This window comes from Solanum dulcamara, chromosome 1 (genome assembly GCF_947179165.1).
Source record: "Solanum dulcamara chromosome 1, daSolDulc1.2, whole genome shotgun sequence".
NCBI lineage: Eukaryota > Viridiplantae > Streptophyta > Magnoliopsida > Solanales > Solanaceae > Solanum > Solanum dulcamara.
In genome coordinates this window covers 84,571,277-84,593,881 of record NC_077237.1, presented here as the reverse complement: position 1 = coordinate 84,593,881, position 22,605 = coordinate 84,571,277, and the positions used below count along the sequence as shown (strand labels likewise).

Sequence of the window (22,605 nt, the reverse complement as noted above, 5' to 3'; positions counted from 1 at the left end):
AAGATACTGTCGCAGTATCAATATACTGACATGATATCATTGAGGTTGTTTCAGTCCTTAATGATACCACCAAAGTGTGTATATATATATTATTTTGGTATCATTGATATCTACTTCAATCCTTCAGCTACATCTCCATGAAATTATTATATACTGATATGGTATCATTAAAAATCGTTTCATAAAAATGTTGAATGATACCATCATAGTATATATATACTGTGATGGTATCATAAAGGTTTTCCTAAGTTATTCGATATTACGCGAATGATACTACCACGATATTTTTGTATATTATCATGATATTGAAAATCCTTAATGAGGCACTTTTAAAATCTTTAATGATATCATAACAATATATTAATACCTTATCGGTATCATATAGGATTAAGCTCTTTTTTCAAGAAATAAAAATAAAACAATTAAGAGAAAATTATTAAAATCACAATCTTATTTATTAAACTAATTAGTAAATATATTATTTGTGAAAATCCCTCGGTATATTGATACCATATCAGTATCATCTAGGATTGAGCTTAATCCTCTGTGATACTCTATCGATATATTGATACCCTATCGGTATCATGTAGGGGTGGGCGCTGACGTTAGAATGACGTCAGCGTACGAATTTAAAAATAATTAAAGGGGGTACAAGGGTAATTAAGTTGGACCGAATAGGTACTGAAAGAAATTATTTTGAGGTAGAGTATGAGGTGTTAAATAGTTTGTTTAAAGGATCTATTTTATATAGTTTTCTTTATAGAGTATTCAATTTAGTTATAGAGTTTTAAGGGATGGAATAAAAATTAGAGACAGATGGATAAGACAGACATGGATGAAATAAAAGAGGGAAAAAAATGAAAATATTTAAGGAAATGTCCACTAAATGATATTTTTTTTAGGCTTAATTTATTAAATTAATATTTGGTTTAATTCTATCTATGAATTGTATGCACTTTTTTTGTTGGAAAAATTATGCAAATAAGCAAACATATATTAGTTAATTAGCTAACATAGCTATAGTTTGAATTAATTATGGTTCGCGGCAAATATCTAGTTGTAATTACAGTTTGAGTTTTGTATAATTCGCGCTATTGTACAGTTGAGTTTTGTATAATTCGCGCGATTTATAGAAACGCTATGCGCGAATCGAATTATATAGCGAAATATACAAACACTACAAATTGTATAGCGAATTATACAAACGTTGTGCATGAATTGTATAGTGAAATATACAAACGTTATATAAAAACTGTGAATTGTATAACGAATTATATAAATGTATACAAATATTGCGCGAATTATACAAACACTACTATAACTATAGCTACAAATTGTAATTAACAAATTATAGTTGTGGAGCATAATTAAGGGAGTCCGCATTAAAATCTCGATTAAATTTGAATCACACACTAAAAAAATTATTTTAAAATGACGCTCCTAATATAATTTTCTTTATACTCAAGGCTCGAACCTGCAATTCCCACCATTGCACTACAACTCATATTGATTATCAATTGTATATACATATCAATACCCCTGAATATGTGGCATGAACCTAGGCCTTCACGTGAGATAGAACCCAGGCTCAAAAATAATTTAATGAACTAATTTAATTTGTAAAATCTAAATTAATTACCTAATCCAAATAATTTAATATAATTGTGTATATGGAAAATTTTAAAAAATAAATAAAACCTAAATACATTTTTTCGAAATAAACTCAAGAAAAAATATTTTAAAAATGAAAGGTTGATATATGGTAACAGAGGAGTTCATAAATTGTAACAAGTTAAATTGTAAATTGTAACAAATTAAATTCCGTTATTTTATTTTTCTTTCACTACTAATTATATTAATAGCTGAAATTTATTATTTTCACATGCTTAAGATAAAGTTGAAAGCGAAAATAATGTTTAAATTATCCAATACACGTTGATCAACCATTTATTAGACGAAAAAGGATTAACTATACAAGAAGGTGCCACAACAACTTAAGAACAATTTCTACAAAGTGGTGGTTAGACCGACTATGTTATATGGGGCGGAGTGTTGGCCAGTTAAGGTATCTCACGTTCAAAAGATGAAAGTTGCTGAAATGAGAATGTTGAGATGGATGTGGGCATACCAGGAGTGATAAGATTAGAAATGAGGCTATTCGGGATAAGGTAGGAGTGACCTCGGTGGAAGATAAGATGCGGAAAATGCGACTGAGATGGTTTGGGCATGTGAAGAGGAGAGACACAGATGCCCCAGTGCGGAGGTGTGAGAGGTTGGCCATTAATGGTTGCAGAAGAGGTAGGGGTAGGCTGAAGAAATATTGGGGAGAGGTGATTAGACATGACATGGCGCAGTTACAACTTACCGAGAACATGACCTTAGATAAGAGGGTGTGGAGGACCCACATTAGGGTAGAAGGCTAGTTCATAGTCTCGTTATTCTTCCTTTTTAGTAGGCGTATTAGCGCACTATAATTTCTTGTGGTCTGATTTCTGTTATTATCTATTACTTTCTGTACTTTGATTGCTCTATTTTATTTGAGTTGCTTTCGTTATTTGCTTTGTCATATCGCTTTGAACTTCTTATCCTTATCTGATTTTTTTTATGATTTTACTGAGCCGAGGGTCTTTCGGAAACAGCCGTCCTACCTTGGTAGGAGTCAGGTCTGCGTACACTTTACCCTCCCCAGACCCACATTGTGGAATTTCACAGGGTTGTTGTTGTTGTTGTTGTATACTATTATATCATCAAAAATAGTTTAAATATTTTCTTTGTTTCACTATTCGGTTAATAACACAATATTGTTGTATTATGGCCCTAGTTTATCGTTAACTAGTGAATAGGTCCGCGCTTCGCTCGGTAATTATGATCTTATTGAATTTATATAATATTTTTTTATAATTGAAAATTTTTTGGGAGCCATCTTTTCAAATGAGGATGAATTACTGAGAAGAAACCGATTTACATTTTCTGTGATTTTTTTCATTGCTTTTCATATTTTTTCTTTTATAATTTGAAAGTAATACAACAATCTTTATGAGAACCACCAAGTGAAAAATATTATTTATTATTCATATGTAGAAGGTTTGATTATATACGAAGTGACTAATAACCATCGACCCAGCGTGCTCTGTTAAAAACATGTAAATGAAGGGACACTAAATATAGAGAAGGATATAACGTTAAAACTCAATTTGTACCACAATACATAAAAAGATGGTGAGATGTTTGGAATAAAGACGCAATATAAAAAACGATGTGAATGTAAAGTGCGTTAAAGGGGTGGGCGGGCGGAAAGTTGTAAAACTAATACATAACAATCTACTACTACAGAACGCATCAGTTCCGCGATCATTAATCATTGAATGATAGATCTTGTAGCATTCCGACATTAATGCTGGCTCTTAGTTGGTCTTGCTTTCTCTGCAGGTAGTGGATCCGCAGTTTTAACATGTGAGCTAGTGTGTGTCCGTTGGAGGGGGGAGTGGTGGTACTTTAATTACTGAAGCAAGAGAGAAAGATAATATTCGTGGTGTCCATCATCAATAAAGTAGAAGGTGTAATCTGGAAATTACCTAGACATTCAATTGGAAGGCTTAGGTGTTGTGGACTAGCTATAGCTTTTTCCTCCATCGGTGTATTACTGCGTGTTTAAAGATAATGTGGTATTATCAAAGTAATAAGTTTATAATAATGCTCATAATAATGCAATTTAGTGTCCGACGTCTACTATAAAAATAATAAGAAAAGACGAAAAACACACTAACAAAATCTTTTAAATAACCTTCTTCTTTCCTTCTTGATTCATTTCTCATTCCTATGAAGCTATTCTTTTCATGTCCTCAAAATCATTGAAGTTATGTCATAAATTCATAAAATCTAAAACAGAATTCTTCATTCTTTTTTTTAAAAAAAAAAGAAAATAAAATCTATGAATTCTAACATGCAACAAAATTTTCAAGCTTCAACAAAATCCAAAAATTTATCATTTACTAATTCATCATCAAGAATATGTAAATTATTTGGTAAAACTTATTTTAAAATAACATTAATATTGAGATTAAGAATTTCAAAAGAATAAGAAATTTTCAACATGTATAAATTTATAATAATAACAGGTAACATGCATGTTGTACAGTGTACACTTTCCGAAAAATATTAATAACATATCACAACGAAGCAAAACTTATCAATATAAATTTGAGGAGGATAGAAAATTTACCATAACCCTTGTGTAATTCATCACTTTCTATTTTTCGCATAAGCCATTAATTTTCAAATATTACCGCCTTAAAGTATTTTATATATATAAAAAAAAAGTTCTTTTCAAATCAATAGCGGAAGGACAATTGTATGGCTCATGCCATAAAACCTCGCAAAGTTAAATTTATTATTCGATGAAGGCGAGATGATGCAAGAGAATCACGTACAAATTATATTACTCTTTGAAGCAATCTAAATAAATATCATAAAAATATTATTTAATTTACATAAAAAAATTACAAAATCTATCATGAAAATAATAAATTAAAAGAAAAGAATAAAGAGAGAGATTTGATAGTCACTCAACATACCTCAACACGGATGCGTGAAAATGAATTGTGGCCATTCAATTGAATCTTTGCAATTCTTATTAATTTATAACTCTTTACTGTCCTCATAACTTTTCATTGCCTCACGCCTCTTTCATTGTTGTAACTGCAACAGTTAATTTCATTTTTACACCTTTTAATTATTTTAGTTGCAATCATTATTTCTTTTACTAATGTTTAATGCATTTTTTATTTTTATTTTTTTCAAACAACCGTTACGGTCTTCTGGTAGGAAAGAAAGAGAACAGAAAATGTAACACAAAAAAAAGTGAGAAAACGTATATTTAAAATTGAGCATTTAATTGTGGTATTTTTTTAAATATTACATTCAAATAATAAAAAAGAAAATCTAAAAGATAATGAAAAAAATTCAAAAAAACCACAAAAAAAGATAAATAGGATTTTAGCCATGAGAGCTAGAGACATGCAACATCATCAAGTCTAACATCCTCCTTTATATATATATAGAGAGAGATTTGAACTGAGGGCTACGTGGATGCTCAAGAACAAAAAGACTCATCCCTAATCTTAAATTTGCACCACCACCCCATCCCTGACAGCTTGTTTGGATGGTGGTTTTTTGTGGTATGGTATGGTTAGTAAGAGAACCACATTTGTTTTTATTGTTTCTTTAATTACATGGTATGGTATGATTTGGTTTTATGATTTTGTAATCATGAAAACCCTCACTTTTTGAAACCACCAATTTGGTGGTATCCCATTGTTTTCTTATTTTTTTTTTCAATTATACTCTTACTTGATTTTAAATAATTCTAATTTACCATTTATTCTTTCTTAAACGTAACCCTAATATATCTATTGTTTTCACCGTCGTATTACTCATTCTTCTCCGCAATAATTTTTGAAACTTCTAGGAATTTCAAATTAAATTTTGAGGAATATTCCATTGACCGTAAATTTGTGTGACTTGCTGTCCATATTATTTTTTCATGTTAAACATGAACTATATTTATTGAAGATAGGTGTGATATTGGTGTAGCGATTTCAATTTTAGGTTGGGTGGTGCGTCCTGCCAGAGATGGGCATGTAATTTCCTTTTAGTTAGTTTATTTATTAATTTTATGTGGATTTTGATATTGCAGATATTAGACATGCACTCTTCCTAGAACCACATAATAAGTTTGCGAGTTTGGCTGAAAAGAGACTCACAAAGCTGATTAGTTGGGCTTTTTCGTAAATTTATCAGTTACAATATAGTATCATACAGTCAAATCAAACAACAAAATTATTATTAAACAATAGCAAATCATACAGTCTATCCAAACATAATATTGTATTGTACTGTACAGTACCATACTATATCATACAGTACCGTACATTATGAAATCATGAAAAACCATCATCCAAATAAAGTGTAATCAGACCCATTATCCGACCCAAATACCCCCGCACCTCACCCACCCACACACACTTAAATTAAATAATCCTTCTATTTTACCATCTCTAAACATTATAAAGTGGAGAAGGTGAAATAAAGGTATATTTAAACTATTTTTTGAGAGTGCATGTGCATGGTTAATCCTTTAAACGGAGGTATCATATTTTAAGTGATTTAATTATCTATCTAATAGACGTTTGGAGATATGCGCAAAAAAAATTCAAAATTTGAAAACATATTTTATCATGTGTTGAGAAGCACAATCAAAATCTATGATAAATCAAATGTTTAAATAAAATTTACTAATAAATTTAAGAATTGTCCATGTGTTCCGCTCGATTAATCTCTATGTGTGCACCGTCCATGCCATGAGGGCAACCAATATAGCCAAGTGACAATCAACTTGCTAGGCAATTTGTGGATAATCCATCAATGAATTATTGGGTTGTGTGTGTTGGCTGACGTTATGCAATTGAAATTTTCTGTCTTTGTCTTTTCTTTTGGAGTTGAGGTTGTTATTGGAATGATTTTGGAGAATTCTTATATTTGATTTTATTTGTTAGTTGAATTCTGTTACTCATTATTTTGTTAAATGAATATTTAAACTCAATAAAATATAATATTTTAAACACTTTTTTCATTCAATTAGTGGGAGTGTAATACAACCAATTACCTATGGAATTCCACGTCACTTTTTTAATGACACATCAAATTTTTATTTTATTTTTGATGACACATCAAAAAATTTAATATTAAAAACAATAAATAATACTTATTAAAAAAAAAGGTGCAATTCACTCCTTTTCCCCATCCCCACTTCATTGTCTTCTCCATTCCCACCCCTCACCAAAAAAAAAAATCACCTTCTACTCCCACCCTTCACCAATAAATAAATAAATCACCTTCGCACCCAAGAACTTCCTCAAACATAAAAATTCTTTTGCTAATATGTATTCTTGAAAATCTATTGCTAGGAAAAATTATTCTTTTAACGGCTGTAATATGAGTTCTATTAATTTTGAATCGGTAAACTCAAATATCAAAGGAACTCCAGTTGAGAAAAAGTTTGTTTATGAGTAAATTCATGCAATACATCTTGAAAAATTAAGTACATAAATATGATGGACATATTAGCCAGCGGGATATCTTCTGGCAAAGATATTTTTTTTATGATAATAGTGATAGTGTTGGTGGGTGTTCATCGAAGAAGACGAGGAAGAAAGTAGAATGGGCTGAAAAAGAAGGGAAAATGGTGGATGGGTGGGTGAGTACTGAACTGAAGAAGAAGAGAGAAGGGGTGGGGTGAAGAAGAAGAAGATGAGATGATTTGAGATTTTTTTTTTTAAAATAATAATAGTAATTTTCTTGTATAATTTTAGTATATATTCACTTGCTTCAAAACGCTTGCAGTCACACACTTGTTCAACTCAGTTATTTTAGTGCCATATAAATTTGGTCAACGATCAGAGGGGTTTAAAAATAGAGTTTCATCGAGTTTAAGTGCTTATTTGGCAAAGTAATAAGTAGAAGGATCCAACTGACAAACGGAACCATCTATCGAAGTCTCCCATGTCATTTCGCCTATTTCCAAAATACCAAATTTTTGATTTGTTAATACTATTAGGTTGTAAGTTGTAATACAGTTATCAAGTTGCATGGGTTTTTAATTGATTTTATATTTTTATAAATAAATAAAGTAACGTAGTAAAAACATGATTGGTAAAAGTTGTAGCGTTAAACGATCAAAGGTAATGAAATCCTCAATTATTTAGATAAATCTTGAGTAAACTCTGAAACATGTGTTTGATACTATTCTATTAACCTTGAACTTAAGCTCGATGGCTAGTGTTTTCCAACTATTAATAACTTCAATTTAGGGTCACAGTCGAATCACATATCTCTGTGATCATGAATCAAATTAATTATGGATATTTTACTTAAATTTCATTGTGAAAAAGCCCAATTAGCAATGTATAATAAAAAAGACTTATGTATCAAATCGCGATGTATCAGCATCATTCCTATGTATCAGAAGAGAGATTTTTGAAATTTTTTACAAATGGTAGGAAATAATTGAAAATATAGAAATATAAGATGTGTAATTTGATAATTTTTCCATTAATTAATTATTCCCTTAACTTAAAAATTGTTATTTGAATGACGAAACCTAAATGTCTTTCCTTTGTAGTTGGTACATTTTGGACAAACTAATGTGTTACATCTCATTTGCACCAAAGCAAATAATGTAGCCAAAAATGTAAAGCCTAAAATATAGAACAAATGAAAATGTAGTTCAATATTGGACCTAGCACCAAAGAAGCCCAATTAATCCAAATATGAGTAATGGAATAGTTGGATTTCCTAGTTTGTAATATGATTTTTGGTAAATATACAAATTGGAGTCGTCTCTAACTTCTTCATCAGAATGATAGAACCTTTAATTCTGATCGATCAAGAAGCTAACAAAGAACATCGCGATCCTTATAGGCCAAGGTTGATTGGTAAAACATTTAGATATTTCATTGGATTATCTTTATTGTATTGATACAAAATATGATGGAAATGAAGACTATTAGATCGAACACGTCACACACATAAAAAAGACCATAATCAATTAACGTATGCAAGCTAACACGATTAATTGAACCTCCCGATCTTATAGCCATGTAAAAACAAAAACGATTGACGAAAATTAGGAGAATCAATAAAAAATCTCTCTCTTTATGTTGTCAATTTCTTATGTTTAATTATTTGCATCACTATTCTATGTTTTTTTTAACTTTTACACGACATAATATATGTTGTCAACCCGAGAATCAATAAAAATCTCTCTCTTTTATGTTGTCAATTACTTATGTTTACTTATTTGCATCACTATTCTATGCTTTTTTTACTTTTACACGACATAATATATGTTGTCAACTCGAAAATACGTACAAAAATGTTAGAACGTATTTTTTCAAAAATAAAAAATAGTCAAAATTTTTGGGGGTACGAGGGAATGGAAATTGCAAGAGAGAATTATAAGTGAAGAATAAAACTCTTATCAATAAAATAAAATCTTAGTTAATCAACCAATTGAGCCACTAAAAATTTCTGACATCGAGAACGTACTTTAGCTAGTAGTCAAACGAGTTATGGCAATGCAGACTAATAAAGGAACTTCACAAAGATGCGTGCAAGTACAGACAACTTGTTTATTGCACTTTGTGGCCCGTGATCCATCTTCTTCCTTATTGCCCGTGACTTAACTCACAAGTAGAAATAACACAAATTTCATAGTGTTAAGAGATGAATCACGGGCCATGTATCGATTTCGAATATATTTCTCAACTTGTCGATATATCATGTCTCGATTTCGGATATATTATTTAACGTTTCGATACATCACGTAAAGTAATGTATCCGATCGATATATCGCGTAAAGTGATGTACCCGAGAATAGGAGAGAGTAGAATTTTTTGTAATTTTTTTCAAATGATAGAAAATTTTGAGAAATATGGTAAAATAAATTGCGTATTTAGATAATTTTTTCTTGATTTAATGCAGTAACAATTGGTTCATGGACTAAATTATTTTAAGCTTATAGTTCTAAATTTATAATTTTAAAACTAAATTATCTTACGTATAGGATACATTGATAACAAATTAGATCAAATAAGGTGAAATATAACTTCAATCAAATAAACTATAAATTTATTCTCGAATATTATCCCACCATATCACATGAATCAAGCGATCCCACAACGTTCATTTTGGTGATCCGATCCACTTCTGTCTTTAATACCATGTCACCTTTGTCTTAAAAATTGTAATTAATCCATTTTTTCCTTTTCTTCAAAATAATTACATTGTCAATGAGGACATGAAGTATTATTACAAATTCATTAAATCAAAACAATCACGACCTATATCTATATCCTTACAATTACTGCTTTTCCCCAAAAGAGAAGAAATTGCTTATAGCCAACATAATTATAAAAATGATAACCTATAGTTTTAAATGCTTTCAATTTCCTATATGTGTGTAGGAGGCAAGAAAAAGAACCCAACAACAACAAAAAAATGTTCACTGGATTTTGACCCAAATTCCTTCACTTGGTATATCTTGATGAACCACAAAAAGAAGATAATAATTTGGTGGGGCTAATTTAGCATTATTTGGAGCGACCACATTGATTTGATAGGCTTTTTCCCCAATTAGTTTCACATTTTCACTTGCTAACACCAATAATCTTTGGTTCATAGTAAATGAATGTGTGTTAAATCCAGGTGCAGCCATTGTAACCGTGACCAAATTTATGTCCACTCGACCGAAAACCTTAAATTGAATGGGCACCCGTTGCCCATACCCGAATACATATAGCGAAGAAGACGAGATGATCTGTGGTCGCAAGTGTTCAGATCCTGAATCCAAATAAGAAGGTGAGAATGCCTCTATGCTCAATTCCGTAGGAAAAAGAACTCCAGTGAATTTGTAATACACATTTGGATTACTACCCCCAACAAGAACCCGACCATCTCTCAGTAAAACCGATGTTGAATGGTACATTCTTGGTACGGTACTCGGATTTTGAATCTCGAATCGAGAATCAAACTGGTTGTCGGGTCGGTAAATCACGGGTTTTAAAATCGGATTGCGACCACATTCCCATCCAGCAGTACCCGAAGTCGCTCCGTTAATGATCAAAACATTTCCATTGGGTAAAATTACCATATCACCCATTGTCCTAGCCAATGGCATGGTCTCCATAGTCCATTGTGGATTCGGGTCGGTTATTGTAATCCGCCCGCAAGTACTCAATGCACTTGAAAAATTACCATTTTGAGCGCTAGTGTACGAACCTTTCGGGGCTCCACCGCATACCAAAACTTCAGCTTGAATTTCTTGTACTGCTTGTAAATTCTTCAACGGAAGAAGAACGGCCGAACCCGTACTTGGATAATTTCTCGGGTCACCACCTGGTATTTTTGGATAATTTTTCAATACCACATTCTTCGTATAATCGAACAATATAGCTCGATTATTCGCGAAAATGAACAAATTCCCATCCACATTAAGGAAAACAAAAGGGTACAAATTATTCTCAATTTTAGGATCATTTGTCTGCACAAGAAATGGCAAACTATATGAATTATTGGCTGAAGTAGTCTTGGGATAAAACTCATAGTTAAAAGTCCTACGACCACCAATAATAATTTGCCTACCATCTGGTAAAATATGATTCGTAGCATACCATCTTCTTTGAATTAATCCACCTTGAATTTCATGCCAATCACAAGTAGTACTAATAGTAGTTGCATTATTACAAGGTTTGAAGACTCGTACAACTTTCTCACCATCGTTGAATCCACCAGTCTGAACTAAAGAACCAGTGGGGAATACTGAACCCGAGGAGCACCAAACATCGGTTTGGACCATAAGGGGACGTATCAAGTTGTTAGCAACGTCATATTCTACGGAGTGAGCAGTGCAATCAACTTTTAACGTAGTGTCATTTTGGTTGTACCGACATTTTCCATCGGGCAACGAAATGTTTGACTTGCCAAAATCCGTACGGTCGTACATAACTACTCTATCGTTGTTAAGAAGTTGCATGTGCATGACGGAAATGCCGACGTTTGATAGTAGTAAATTCCATTTTCCGCCGCGGCTACCAGATGCAGCTGCGGCGTAAGCGAAACTCGGCCGGTGACATATAAGTAGTAGTACTAGTAGTTGTAGTAGAAAGATGTGAGAATGTATGAAGAAAAGAATATTATTACTACTACTACAACTACTCTTCATAATGAGCTGTGTTTTTTTGTTTGTTTGGTTTTTCTGACAAGTTATGACAAAAGTTATATTAAGGGGGATAGGGTGTAATAATGTAATAGAGGTGTATTTTTCTTGGTTGGGACTTTGGGATGTGTGTGTGGTTAATAAAAGACTTGAGGAATGAATGTTCTTTATTTATATATGGGGGTGTCACGTTGGGAGGATATGTTTTTAGTACCACAAAGCAAGCAAGCAATCGCGTGACGAATAATTGCGGCCGGTGATGGTTTTGTGGAGTGTTCGATATTAGTTATTGAAATTTAATTAAATTTAAATTTGTATTGAAAAATTTTATGTTGAGAGTAAGATGGTCCCTAATAAAATCTCATGATATTCAGGTTTTCAAGTCTCTGAAACCTCTAATTACGAATAAAAAAAATATACTTATCACGTCAGCATATATTGGTGGAAAATTGGAGCTCACCTTTTATGCACAATTGAGGTGTAAAACATTTTTTACACTATCAATCACTTAAAAAACAATTATATGTATGCTAAAATTATATATATTGACATATTAAAAAGAAATTGTACTTAATTACACTAAAAATCAGACCCTTACACTCTTTATATTGTGAAAATCCTATGTACGATTAGACTCCCCATGAGTTATAGGTATTTTTGTAATTAAGTATGTTAAAATATGTTTTTACATATTTAAAAATGAAAATGAATAATTTTATGGGAAATTAATTTATCTTCACAAATATGATTAAAAGAAAGAGAATAAGAAGACAAAATATTTTCACATGAATGAGATAAGAAGTAATTGTCTGTGGATCCCTGATGGATCTTACTTTATTATTTATCACATGACTATATTTTTAGGTTATATATAAGGGTTTAAATGTACTTTAAGAATTCATCATATTTATTATTCGTTAATAATTTAGCTCAAAACTATCGTATCGATATATTTCTACTTGATACTTCAATGTTTGATACTTGAGCAAAGTGAGTCGTGCACACATGGTGTAAATTATCAGCTTTGACAGGTCAAAAAATACATTGAAGGAATATATACCTTTACCATTTACTTGAAGTAGCTTAACATGCTCACATACTTTCTTTTTCTTGTATTCATTATGTTTGTCATTTAGATATCAAGTAATTAATGATCCCCACGAATACATATTGATAACATTAAAATTTCACTATGTGATGCAGTGGATGTGACTACTTCTTTCTCAATTGGATATATCTTGGATTTGAGCTATGAATATAAAAAATTCTTTAATAGAAAGTGATTCTCCTCAAATGGATCCATATGCCGCGCCAATTTAAATATAGTCAAAAAAACAAAATTATTTCAAGTATCCACCCTATTGGAAGCATCGTTCCTTCTTTCAAAAAGTTAGTTATGACTAATTGGTGCATAGGTTAAGAGTTTTATTATTTGATCAAGTTTTTAAAATTAATTTATTTCAAAAAGTATTTTTTGTTATAAATATTTCTGAAGAGTAATGGTCGTGTTTGATTAAATATTTTTAAAAATACTCCTATTAATAATAATATAATTAGAGCACTTATTTGTACATGATCAAGATTTCAATTGTATATTTTAGAAAAAAAGATATTGAATCACCTCTACTTCTTAAAAAAAAAACTATCTACTATTACTAAAAAGGACTTAATTTTTTTTTCTTTCTAAAAGCTTAGACAACACTTATTTTATGCAAAATGTAGCGATTTGTATTGATTTCGCTTTCTTAATTTAGTTTTTACCTTTATTAGGCTTTAATAAAAATCCAAATCTTGAAAATTTAAGGATTGTGTAGAAGGAGATAAATCTTCTACTAATTTAGACTCTTGTGTGATATTATTACAAGTGAAATTCAAGTCAGATTATACAATGTATTTTTTCAATTTGATTAATTCAACAAACTTCACGAATTTGTCTCTCAAACTACATTATTATCGAGTTTAAAAATACGCGCACCATGTGAATATTTATGTTATGCTTTATTAAAGACATTTTCTATCATTATGATATGAAATTCGTCTAAACTATCAGTCAACCTAAAAGTCTGTCAGTCCTTCTCTTTAATCTGTCCTCTGACATAAATGTCATATTAGCAGTAGAAAATTCTTCACTTTCTACTGAAAATAAAACAATCTACCTTCTATAATAAACAAATGTGACTTGATAATGTGAAAAAAATTATATTAATAATTATATGATCTGTGATTCTTTGTTAAAGCCATACTATATATTAATATAGAAAAATAAATACACGCAGAAAAGGACGTGTAAGTTGTAACCAAGAACTCTCTAATTAATTTCCTTTTAGGTAGAGAAATTGAATTGGCCACAACATTAAATCGATTTTATTTTTTCCCATCTAGAATTGAATAATATTGGTGTCTAATTAATTAGCTGAAGCTGACTCACACAACTATAATCAGTTAATTAGCTAATTTTTTGTGAGAGAAATTATTGAGGTGGTATTTATAATGAAGTTAATATGGAATTTATTATTTTGCTTGGTTTAAATACACAATTGACATGTTAAAACTTAAAAGTAGTTGAGGAAACACCAAAAGTAATTCTAAAAAAGAAAGTCCTAAAAAAGGTTTTGAGAATTTAATTAGCACTTAATCCAAATGAGCTAGCTAGCCACATATTTAATTAGTTTCCACAAAAAAACACATTTAATTATCTGCACGTAGATATAGATAACACATTTAGGGGTTGGAACTTTCCAACAGAAAAAGTTCTGATAAGAAATGCTTCTATTTGTTAGGATGTTGATGCAAATTTAAATTAGTTTGAAATTTGAAATGGATATCGAATATTAAGTGAGAAATAAAGTGGGTGTTTGGATAAAAAAAATTGTAAAATTTTTTTTTGAAAAAAGTAGTCGTACTGTATTTGTTTTTATGTTGAAAATAGTATTTGAAAAATCGAGTTGCGATTGAAAATAAATGTATAATTAAAAAACTGAAAACTAGAAGCTAAACTAAATCCAACAATGCGTACTAATTAAAAGTAAATACTACGTAGTATATATAATTAAACACTTAATACTTTGTTTAGCAAAAAAGTAACGTTTGTTCACTAAGATTACTAGCTACAATATTAATTATCATACTATTTATTAACAGTTTGATAATATATATATATATATATATATATATATATATATATATTTAAGCTTCATACTAAAAATACTGAATTCAGTTAAATTCTTAGTTCGTTAGCTACATCCATCATTCGTATTAAGGCATACTCAAATTTATTTTATTTTATTTCAATAAATTGATGTGAATGAAATGCTTGGGCATGAAGAAAATAGAAAAAGAAAAAAAAGGTTGGATTGTAAACCAAATATTCTATTTAGTGGTACATAATATGCAGAAAAAAGCCTGTTTTTTTCGTCTTTCGGTGCCTTCTTGCTAATGACAAACTGAAATAAAGAGAAAAATTCCAGACTTTGCAAAGTTCTAAACTTAAAGCACAAATATTATGTGTATTTTTTTAATTTAGCTTTTTAATGAGAATGTAAAATAAAAAAAATAAAAAAATAGCATAGCTTCTTTAATACTGTATGTCTTTTTCTATGTATTTTTAATATGTTTTATTTGAATTGGTGTATCGGAAACAATCTCTTTAAACAATCTCTTTACGACTACTCTCACAAGGTAGAACACTATTGACAATGGAGTCTAGGAGGCCCTGTGGATGAAATCAGTCGAGTGGTCTCAATTGGGCCGAAATAGAGGCAAAAGACCTATTCGAGGTCAAGATCGAGATTCTAAGGATCATGACGGTCCTTGGTGAAGGGAATCTATAAGAGAAGGTTCTCGAACCGGAAGCAAGGATCCATACGCACCATCTTTTTCATACTCTACTTATGAAATTAAACTGAATATGTTAGTTGTCGTGAGAATGTAAGCAAATTGAAGGACAATAGAGATTACAAACACAAGGAAATGAAGAAAAAAAGAAAGTTGAATTTGTGTAGCCTTAAAAAGGTTCATTTGTGTAAACCAGCCAAGTTTCACTCAAGTGTCTAGGCAAGCTAATATGATTGATCACCTCAAATTGGTCCTTTGCCAACTGCCCAATTCTTATGTATTGTAATTTAAGTTCTTAAATATATTACAGGAAAAATTAGACAACATTTAATGGTTATTATGTATTTAAGCTATAGTTATGGTCACTTATTAAATGCGTCTACAATATAATTAATTTTTCTATTTAATTCGGGACACACTAACTGATTTGTATAATTCGGTTCCTAATTGTATAAATTCAAAATTTGTGCATGCTTATCCTAGCTATTTGTATACAATTTGTCGATACATTTGATTTGTATCAGTTATGAAAAATTCATAACTGTATAAATTCAGAATTTATATATAATTATCCTGTTTGTATATGATTTGTTGATACATTTGATTTATATAAGTTCTGAAAAAATCTTAAATGTATAAATATAGAATTTGAATATATTTACTCTGTTTGTATATTGACAAACGAAATATAAAAAGTTTCAAAAAATCCCTAAATGTATAAATATAAAATTTGTATATACTTACCCTGTTTGTATATTGATAAGCGAAATATACAAACGGAAATACCCATAGCAAAGGAAACTATAGCTATGGAGCATAATTAGGCAAATTGTAGCTAAACAACATAATTAAGATACTTATAGTAGCTATTTGTGGAATTTTCTCCCTTTTATATGTGATTTTTCGTATGAATAATTAATCTTAATGGACTCTTAAGGCCCAAATATAAAATAGCTATAATAATTTGACCCATTAATAAAGCTTTAAATAGCATGTCCAAAAGAAGTGAAAACAAACATTTCTTTTTGTCAACACACCAAAGTCCAATGGGTCTAGTTCTATTGAGGTTATTGGGCTAATTACACCAAAGTCCAATGGGTCTAGTTCTACTGAGGTTATTGGGCTAATTACACCAAAGTCCAAGTGGTAATCCTATGAATTCTTTCCCTCTAATATATTATATTATATATCTAATAGAAATGTTTCCAAAGTGTATTTTTCAAAAAAGTGATGAATTGTTCATAATTCATATAAATAAAAGACAAAATGCTATTTTTGTTGTCAAATAAACGGAAGCTTTGGACATGTGCATTGCATGTGATCTATCAAGTCATCTTTTCATATTATTTGATTCGATTTTTTAATTAAAATCACATTAAAATTTCTAATCCAAAATTAAAAGAACTATTGGAGAAGTATCATATCTGCAATTAATTTGCTCGGTTTGATCTTTGATTAGAAAGGAATTCTTACTAGTAAAATTATCCTTTTGTATTTAGGGATGCTCCAAGAAGAATTTAGGCTTTTATTATGTATATATGACGACGTTAACTCTGTTTATTTTGATAGTAAAAAAAAATTTAATATCGTTAATTATAAAATTTAAAGAACAAATAAATCACCTTTTAAAATACAATAAAAATCGATTTCATCGTATTTATACATTAAGGACCAAATATAATCAAACCCCCACAAATCAAGGACCATTTTCATCAATTTCCTTTGCTCCTATGTGTAGTTGACACTTTGACAAGCACATTATTTTTAAGACAATTTTTTTTTATTTTTTTTTGAGATCATCCACAAGCGAAAGGCTACAAAAATTTCTCTCTCTTTTTCTCTCAAGCTATCTCAGATCCAATCAATTACACTCTTCTCTGAGATCCAACCGGAAAAAATGTCTACTTTCAGCGGCGATGAAACGGCTCCTTTCTTCGGCTTCCTCGGTGCTGCTGCCGCCTTAGTCTTCTCCTGTAAGTACAATTTTTTTTTTAATTTTTAGTTTTTGTTACACTGAAGAATCTAGGAAATCAAGTATAATGTTATCGGCGATCGTTGTGTTGAAAAGTTTATATTGTAAATCCTTTTTTTTTCTGTTCAGAAAGATCAATTGTAGTGTTCATTGGTCAATTGTCTTTTATTAAACTTCGTAATTTAGCTTATTATTCGAATCGAGCATTGCCTTAATATAGATAATAGATGTATGTGTTTTATAGTTTTGATAAATTTTTGTGTTGCATACAACTGATTGTGTAGTTGATCTGAGCTTAGCATATGCACCTCTCAGTTATATATGTATCTTAACAATTTTGATGATTTGTAAACATTTATCTCTAAGAAGTTGATCCAGAATTTGAAATAGAGTTGATATTTAAGGCTCTATAATAAGGTGAGATACATGAATAACCGCGTTTAGCTGGTGATTTAGAGCTCGTTTGGGTTAGCTGGTTAAAGTAGCTAATAAGAAAATCACATTAAGGTGTTAAAGGTGATTTTATGAATTAATAATTACGTGTTTGGGCAGAAGTGTTGAATTTGATAATAGACAGTTAGTGTGTTTAGTAAAAAGGTGGTGATAAAACACTTTTTGTCTAAAGATTGAAATGTTTTTAAAGCTATTTGTAAAATGTATAAATTTTAAAATATAAAAAAGGATGAATGATGAAAATAAAATAGAGAGATAATTAAAAGTTATACTTTTGGCGGAGTATTTTGGAGATTGCAAAAGAGATCATGGATAAAATTGTAAAAGGCTTGATCAAACCAAAAGTGTTTATTAGCTGTAAAATCGGGGTACCAACTTATAACTTTTGACTGATTTTAGCTTATACACACTTTTGTGTTTACTAAACGCGTAAATAAGTCAAAAGTACTTATAACTAATTTGAACAGATTATAAGCTTAGCCAAACACATTCTTATTTTTGCAATGCTAATTATGTTTGCTTATCTTCAAATTTATGCTAGGTATGGGAGCTGCTTATGGTACAGCAAAGAGTGGGGTAGGAGTGGCGTCAATGGGTGTGATGAGGCCAGAGTTGGTGATGAAGTCAATTGTGCCGGTTGTTATGGCTGGAGTTTTGGGTATTTATGGATTGATTATAGCTGTGATTATTAGTACAGGAATTAACCCCAAAACCAAGTCTTACTATCTTTTTGATGGATATGCTCACCTTTCCTCCGGTCTTGCTTGTGGTCTTGCTGGCCTCTCTGCTGGTATGGCTATTGGAATCGTTGGTGACGCTGGTGTTAGGTAAGTCATTACCATTTGGTTACCATTGTATTATTGTGGCTTGAGAAAATTCATTGCCATTTGGTTACCTTTGTGTTTTCAGTTGCTATCTTTTCTAGGTTGATAATGCATTTCCTTGTTTCTGCTCATATTGTGCTAAAATGGATGTTCTTGTTATCGCTTACTCTTTCTTTCTTAAGTTACTCACCGTTAGTTGTATGTTTAGCTAAGTTATATTAGGATACCATAAGTCACAGTCTTCCCCCCCCCCCACCCCACACATTAAATAACGCAGCAACAATTATGCTTCAATCTTGAATTAGTTGGTCTGGCAATCTGAATGATGTAGATCTGTTCTGTTTTATTTGGTACCATCACATTCCAGCCCTCAGTTTAGAGATATACACTTGTATGTACACTGCATTGACTATCCAAAGTAAAAGACTTCGGCAACACTGGGCGGACCTAATGTAAGTCTACGAGCAATGAGTAAACCTTAACCCCGATGTTTCAAAGAAAAATAGTGAATGTGCCTTCGAGTAAAGACGACGATTATACGATTGACTAAGGTAGTGATGACACAAACAGGATTTCACAATCCACATAACTAGCATTGCCATCACCATTGGCCTATATATTAGTGATGCCATGCCCATGTGTAGCTAACCTGTAATAGGTGATTGATGTTGTTGCTTCGTTATCACAGTTGAATGACTTAGTCATTTTAAATTATACGTCCATGAGTCTTATTTTGTAGGTGTGTTGTAGGCATTGATGGTTAACTGATGTAGAATTGGTGTTCATTGGAAAATGGCGCTTTCCTTGCAAGGAAAATAGCTAATTGTTCTTTTCTGTTTCTGTTTCACAGAGCCAATGCACAACAACCAAAGCTTTTTGTTGGGATGATTTTGATTCTTATTTTTGCTGAAGCCCTGGCTTTATATGGACTTATTGTTGGCATCATTCTCTCTTCTCGCGCTGGTCAGTCTAGAGCAGAGTAGAAGAACATGTTTCGCACCATTACTGTGAATTATTCGTGTTCTTGATGGATGAGATAGTCTGTCTGCTGAATTACATTTCTTTTTATTCTTCGACTTCCACTTTTCTGTACTTGATCGCTTTGGGCTAGAAGAATTGGTTCATGTGTGCTGTTCTTCTGTAGATTATATCTTTAAATAAAGATGTCAGTTATTCTGATGCCCGATTTTCAAAAACTACGGGCTTTTGTAAAATGCCCAGTATATCATTTTATCGAAGACTTAAATTCAATTTTTAATTTACTTCAAGATTTCCCTCCCTGATGTATTTATACGCTCTCTTTCCCTTCATACGTCATTTTGAAGATTATGCTTTTGTTTTACTCTCTTTGCTGCTGTTACCGCTTGTTATTACTGAATTTGTTTACTTCCTTCTCCAAGGTAAACAACTTCCTTCTCCAAGGTAAGGGTAAGGTCATAATATACAGTTATACATTCACTACCTTCTCCATGCCTCACTTGTGGGATTATACTGAATTTGTTTTTTTTGTTGTTGTATACTCTTGTCGATCTAACTTTTGTTTTCCCAGTTAGAATGTTAGCCAATTTGTTGAACAACTTATGAGCCCAAGAGTGTAACCTACTAGATCATCCTAACCAAGGAGTTTGGGCTTTAATCCCATCATCCTGTATCCACAGGATGATCCACAAGAAAAGTGATAGATTTTAGCATATGTATAATGGCTTCAATTGAACCCATCATTTTCGATGCAGAACATGTAAAATGTAAATGTAATCTGAAAAAGATGGCGTGTATGAAACCTTACTTTTACCTTAAAAAGATAAACAAGTTGTTTTCGATAAGGCTCTCAAGAAAGAGATATTTCTAACTCATAAAGATAAACAAGTTGTTTTCGATAAGACTCAAGAAGATGTGATAGGAAAAAAGGTTCCGTAAAGAAACAAAACAGGAAATGGGAAGAAAAAAATTTGTTTTCGATAAGACTCAAGAAAGAGATATCTCTACCTCATAAAGATAAACAAGTTATTTCCGATAAGACTCTCAAGAAAGATGTGATAGGAAAAAAGATTTCGTAAAGAGAGACAAAGTAAGAAATTGGAAGAAAAAAGTTAGTTCCGTTGCCGGGACTTGAACCCGGGTCTCTCGGGTGAGAGCCGAGTATCCTAACCAACTAGACTACAACGGATTTGTTGTTCACTTAATAGTTGTCTAGTGTAATACTAATTACATGCCACATTCCAATCCCGGGTACTGCAAAACAAACTTAAAGTTGAATAAGAATATCAGATATTTCATGATTTTTATACGAATTTTCATCGAGAGAGTTCAATATCTATTAATATATATATATATATAATTTTTTTGACCTTATATATTTAATATGAATTTTCAATGAAGGGGCTTCAATTTCTAACTCAATCCGCCATTGTTAGTAAGAAATGTTATGTGGATATATAGTTGGGTATATTAAAAATTTTATTATAAATTAATATTTAACTATTCACATAAGTTATTATTATAATATTAATTCAAAAATTATCGTAGAAATTCATGAATTTAAAATTCTAAATCCATGTCTCAAAATTTATTGATGATTTACATTGTATCATATAATACCAGAAGATATGGGAAATATAGTGGAATGTCAAGAGCAGGAAAGGCCACCATTTTCAACAACTATTTTTAAATCTTAAGTTTTCTCATCCCATTGGTGAATAAAAACATGTTCTTCTTTTGTTTTGGAAATAGATGACATGATGGGTCCCTTTATTAATTAAAAATAATTATTGGTGAGAAAATATCTACTAGTTGCAATGATCAAGTACAAAAATTAATATGCAGAAGTATGTGTGAAAAAACATGTCACTTTATTGATGGATAGATCGATTGGCTGCCAAATAAGTTGGTTGAATTAAATTTGAACGAATTAAAATAATATGAGTTAATTTAATAAATAAATTTATTATTAAATTATTCAAAAGTTATTTGAATTGCGATAAATTGAGTTAAGATGAACTAAATAATGGTGCATAATTTAATCCGTCAAATTCTTATCAAATTTTAATATTTTTTGATAGTTCAGCTAATTATCAAATACAACTATTTTTCTTCATTATGATTATATATAAGATATTAGATAAAAAAATATGTGAACAAGATTTTTCATGAGTTAATTTGAATTATTAATTTATCACAAATCATTCCAACATTTTTGATGAACTAAATTGGGCGGACGATCAAAAATGTGTTGGTATAATAAATGAACGGGCCATTAATTAATCCGTTCAAACTTAAGTGAATTAGATTAATTATATTTTATGATTTAATTTTAACATTTCTAATCACACCTTGGGTGCAATAATTAGGGGAGTATGGTTATTTTATTAGTATATTTTTATGATTCATGATGTATTACTACAACAACAACAATAACAACTCTTAATTTTTATTTTGTTTCTCAGAACGTGTTATGCATTCACATGAAGCTGTCTTTGTTCTTAAAAAAAATTGTCTCAAAAATATTATCATTTAAAACTTCAAGATAAAACTAATTATGAATAAATATTCAATAAAGAAAAAATATATTTCAAGACATAAATAAGAGTAAAATAATTAAACACCAGTTCTACATAATGTTTTCTTATGATACATACTCTTTCCGTCTCATATTAGTTGATCATATTATTAAAAATAGTTATCTCATATTAGTTGTCCACCTTACTAAATTCAGAAAACATTAATTATTTTTTCTTATATTATCTTTGCAA

General features: G+C 30.6%; 2 protein-coding genes and 1 non-coding gene across 3 annotated transcripts; 1 reads left to right on the top strand and 2 right to left on the bottom strand.

Annotated features, from left to right (window-relative positions):
- Positions 1 to 9,800: 9,800 nt before the first annotated feature.
- On the bottom strand, positions 9,801 to 11,891 carry LOC129890108 (aldehyde oxidase GLOX-like). The gene has a single exon (XM_055965651.1). The coding sequence runs from the start codon at positions 11,777 to 11,779 to the stop codon at positions 10,061 to 10,063; it is 1,719 nt and encodes a 572-aa protein (XP_055821626.1). The 5' UTR covers positions 11,780 to 11,891; the 3' UTR covers positions 9,801 to 10,060.
- A 5,494-nt stretch (positions 11,892 to 17,385) lies between these two features.
- On the top strand, positions 17,386 to 20,124 carry LOC129881196 (V-type proton ATPase subunit c1). Its single transcript, XM_055955581.1, has 3 exons — positions 17,386 to 17,580; positions 18,574 to 18,859; positions 19,707 to 20,124. Exons 1-3 carry the CDS (start codon positions 17,505 to 17,507, stop codon positions 19,837 to 19,839), a joined length of 495 nt encoding a protein of 164 aa, XP_055811556.1. The 5' UTR covers positions 17,386 to 17,504; the 3' UTR covers positions 19,840 to 20,124.
- Positions 20,125 to 20,950: 826 nt separating this feature from the next.
- On the bottom strand, positions 20,951 to 21,023 carry TRNAE-CUC (transfer RNA glutamic acid (anticodon CUC)). The gene has a single exon. It is a non-coding gene; the product is annotated as a tRNA-Glu (tRNA).
- Between the last annotated feature and the right edge of the window lie 1,582 nt (positions 21,024 to 22,605).

What these genes read in the sequence shown, in the direction of transcription:
- LOC129890108 (XM_055965651.1), bottom strand. Translation starts at nt 11,779, where the DNA reads ATGAAGAGTAGTTGTAGTAGTAGTAATAATATTCTTTTCTTCATACAT.
- LOC129881196 (XM_055955581.1), top strand. Translation starts at nt 17,505, where the DNA reads ATGTCTACTTTCAGCGGCGATGAAACGGCTCCTTTCTTCGGCTTCCTC. An exon ending in TGCCGCCTTAGTCTTCTCCT is followed by an intron (nt 17,581 to 18,573) that starts GTAAGTACAATT and finishes AATTTATGCTAG; the next exon opens with GTATGGGAGCTGCTTATGGT. An exon ending in GTTGGTGACGCTGGTGTTAG is followed by an intron (nt 18,860 to 19,706) that starts GTAAGTCATTAC and finishes TCTGTTTCACAG; the next exon opens with AGCCAATGCACAACAACCAA.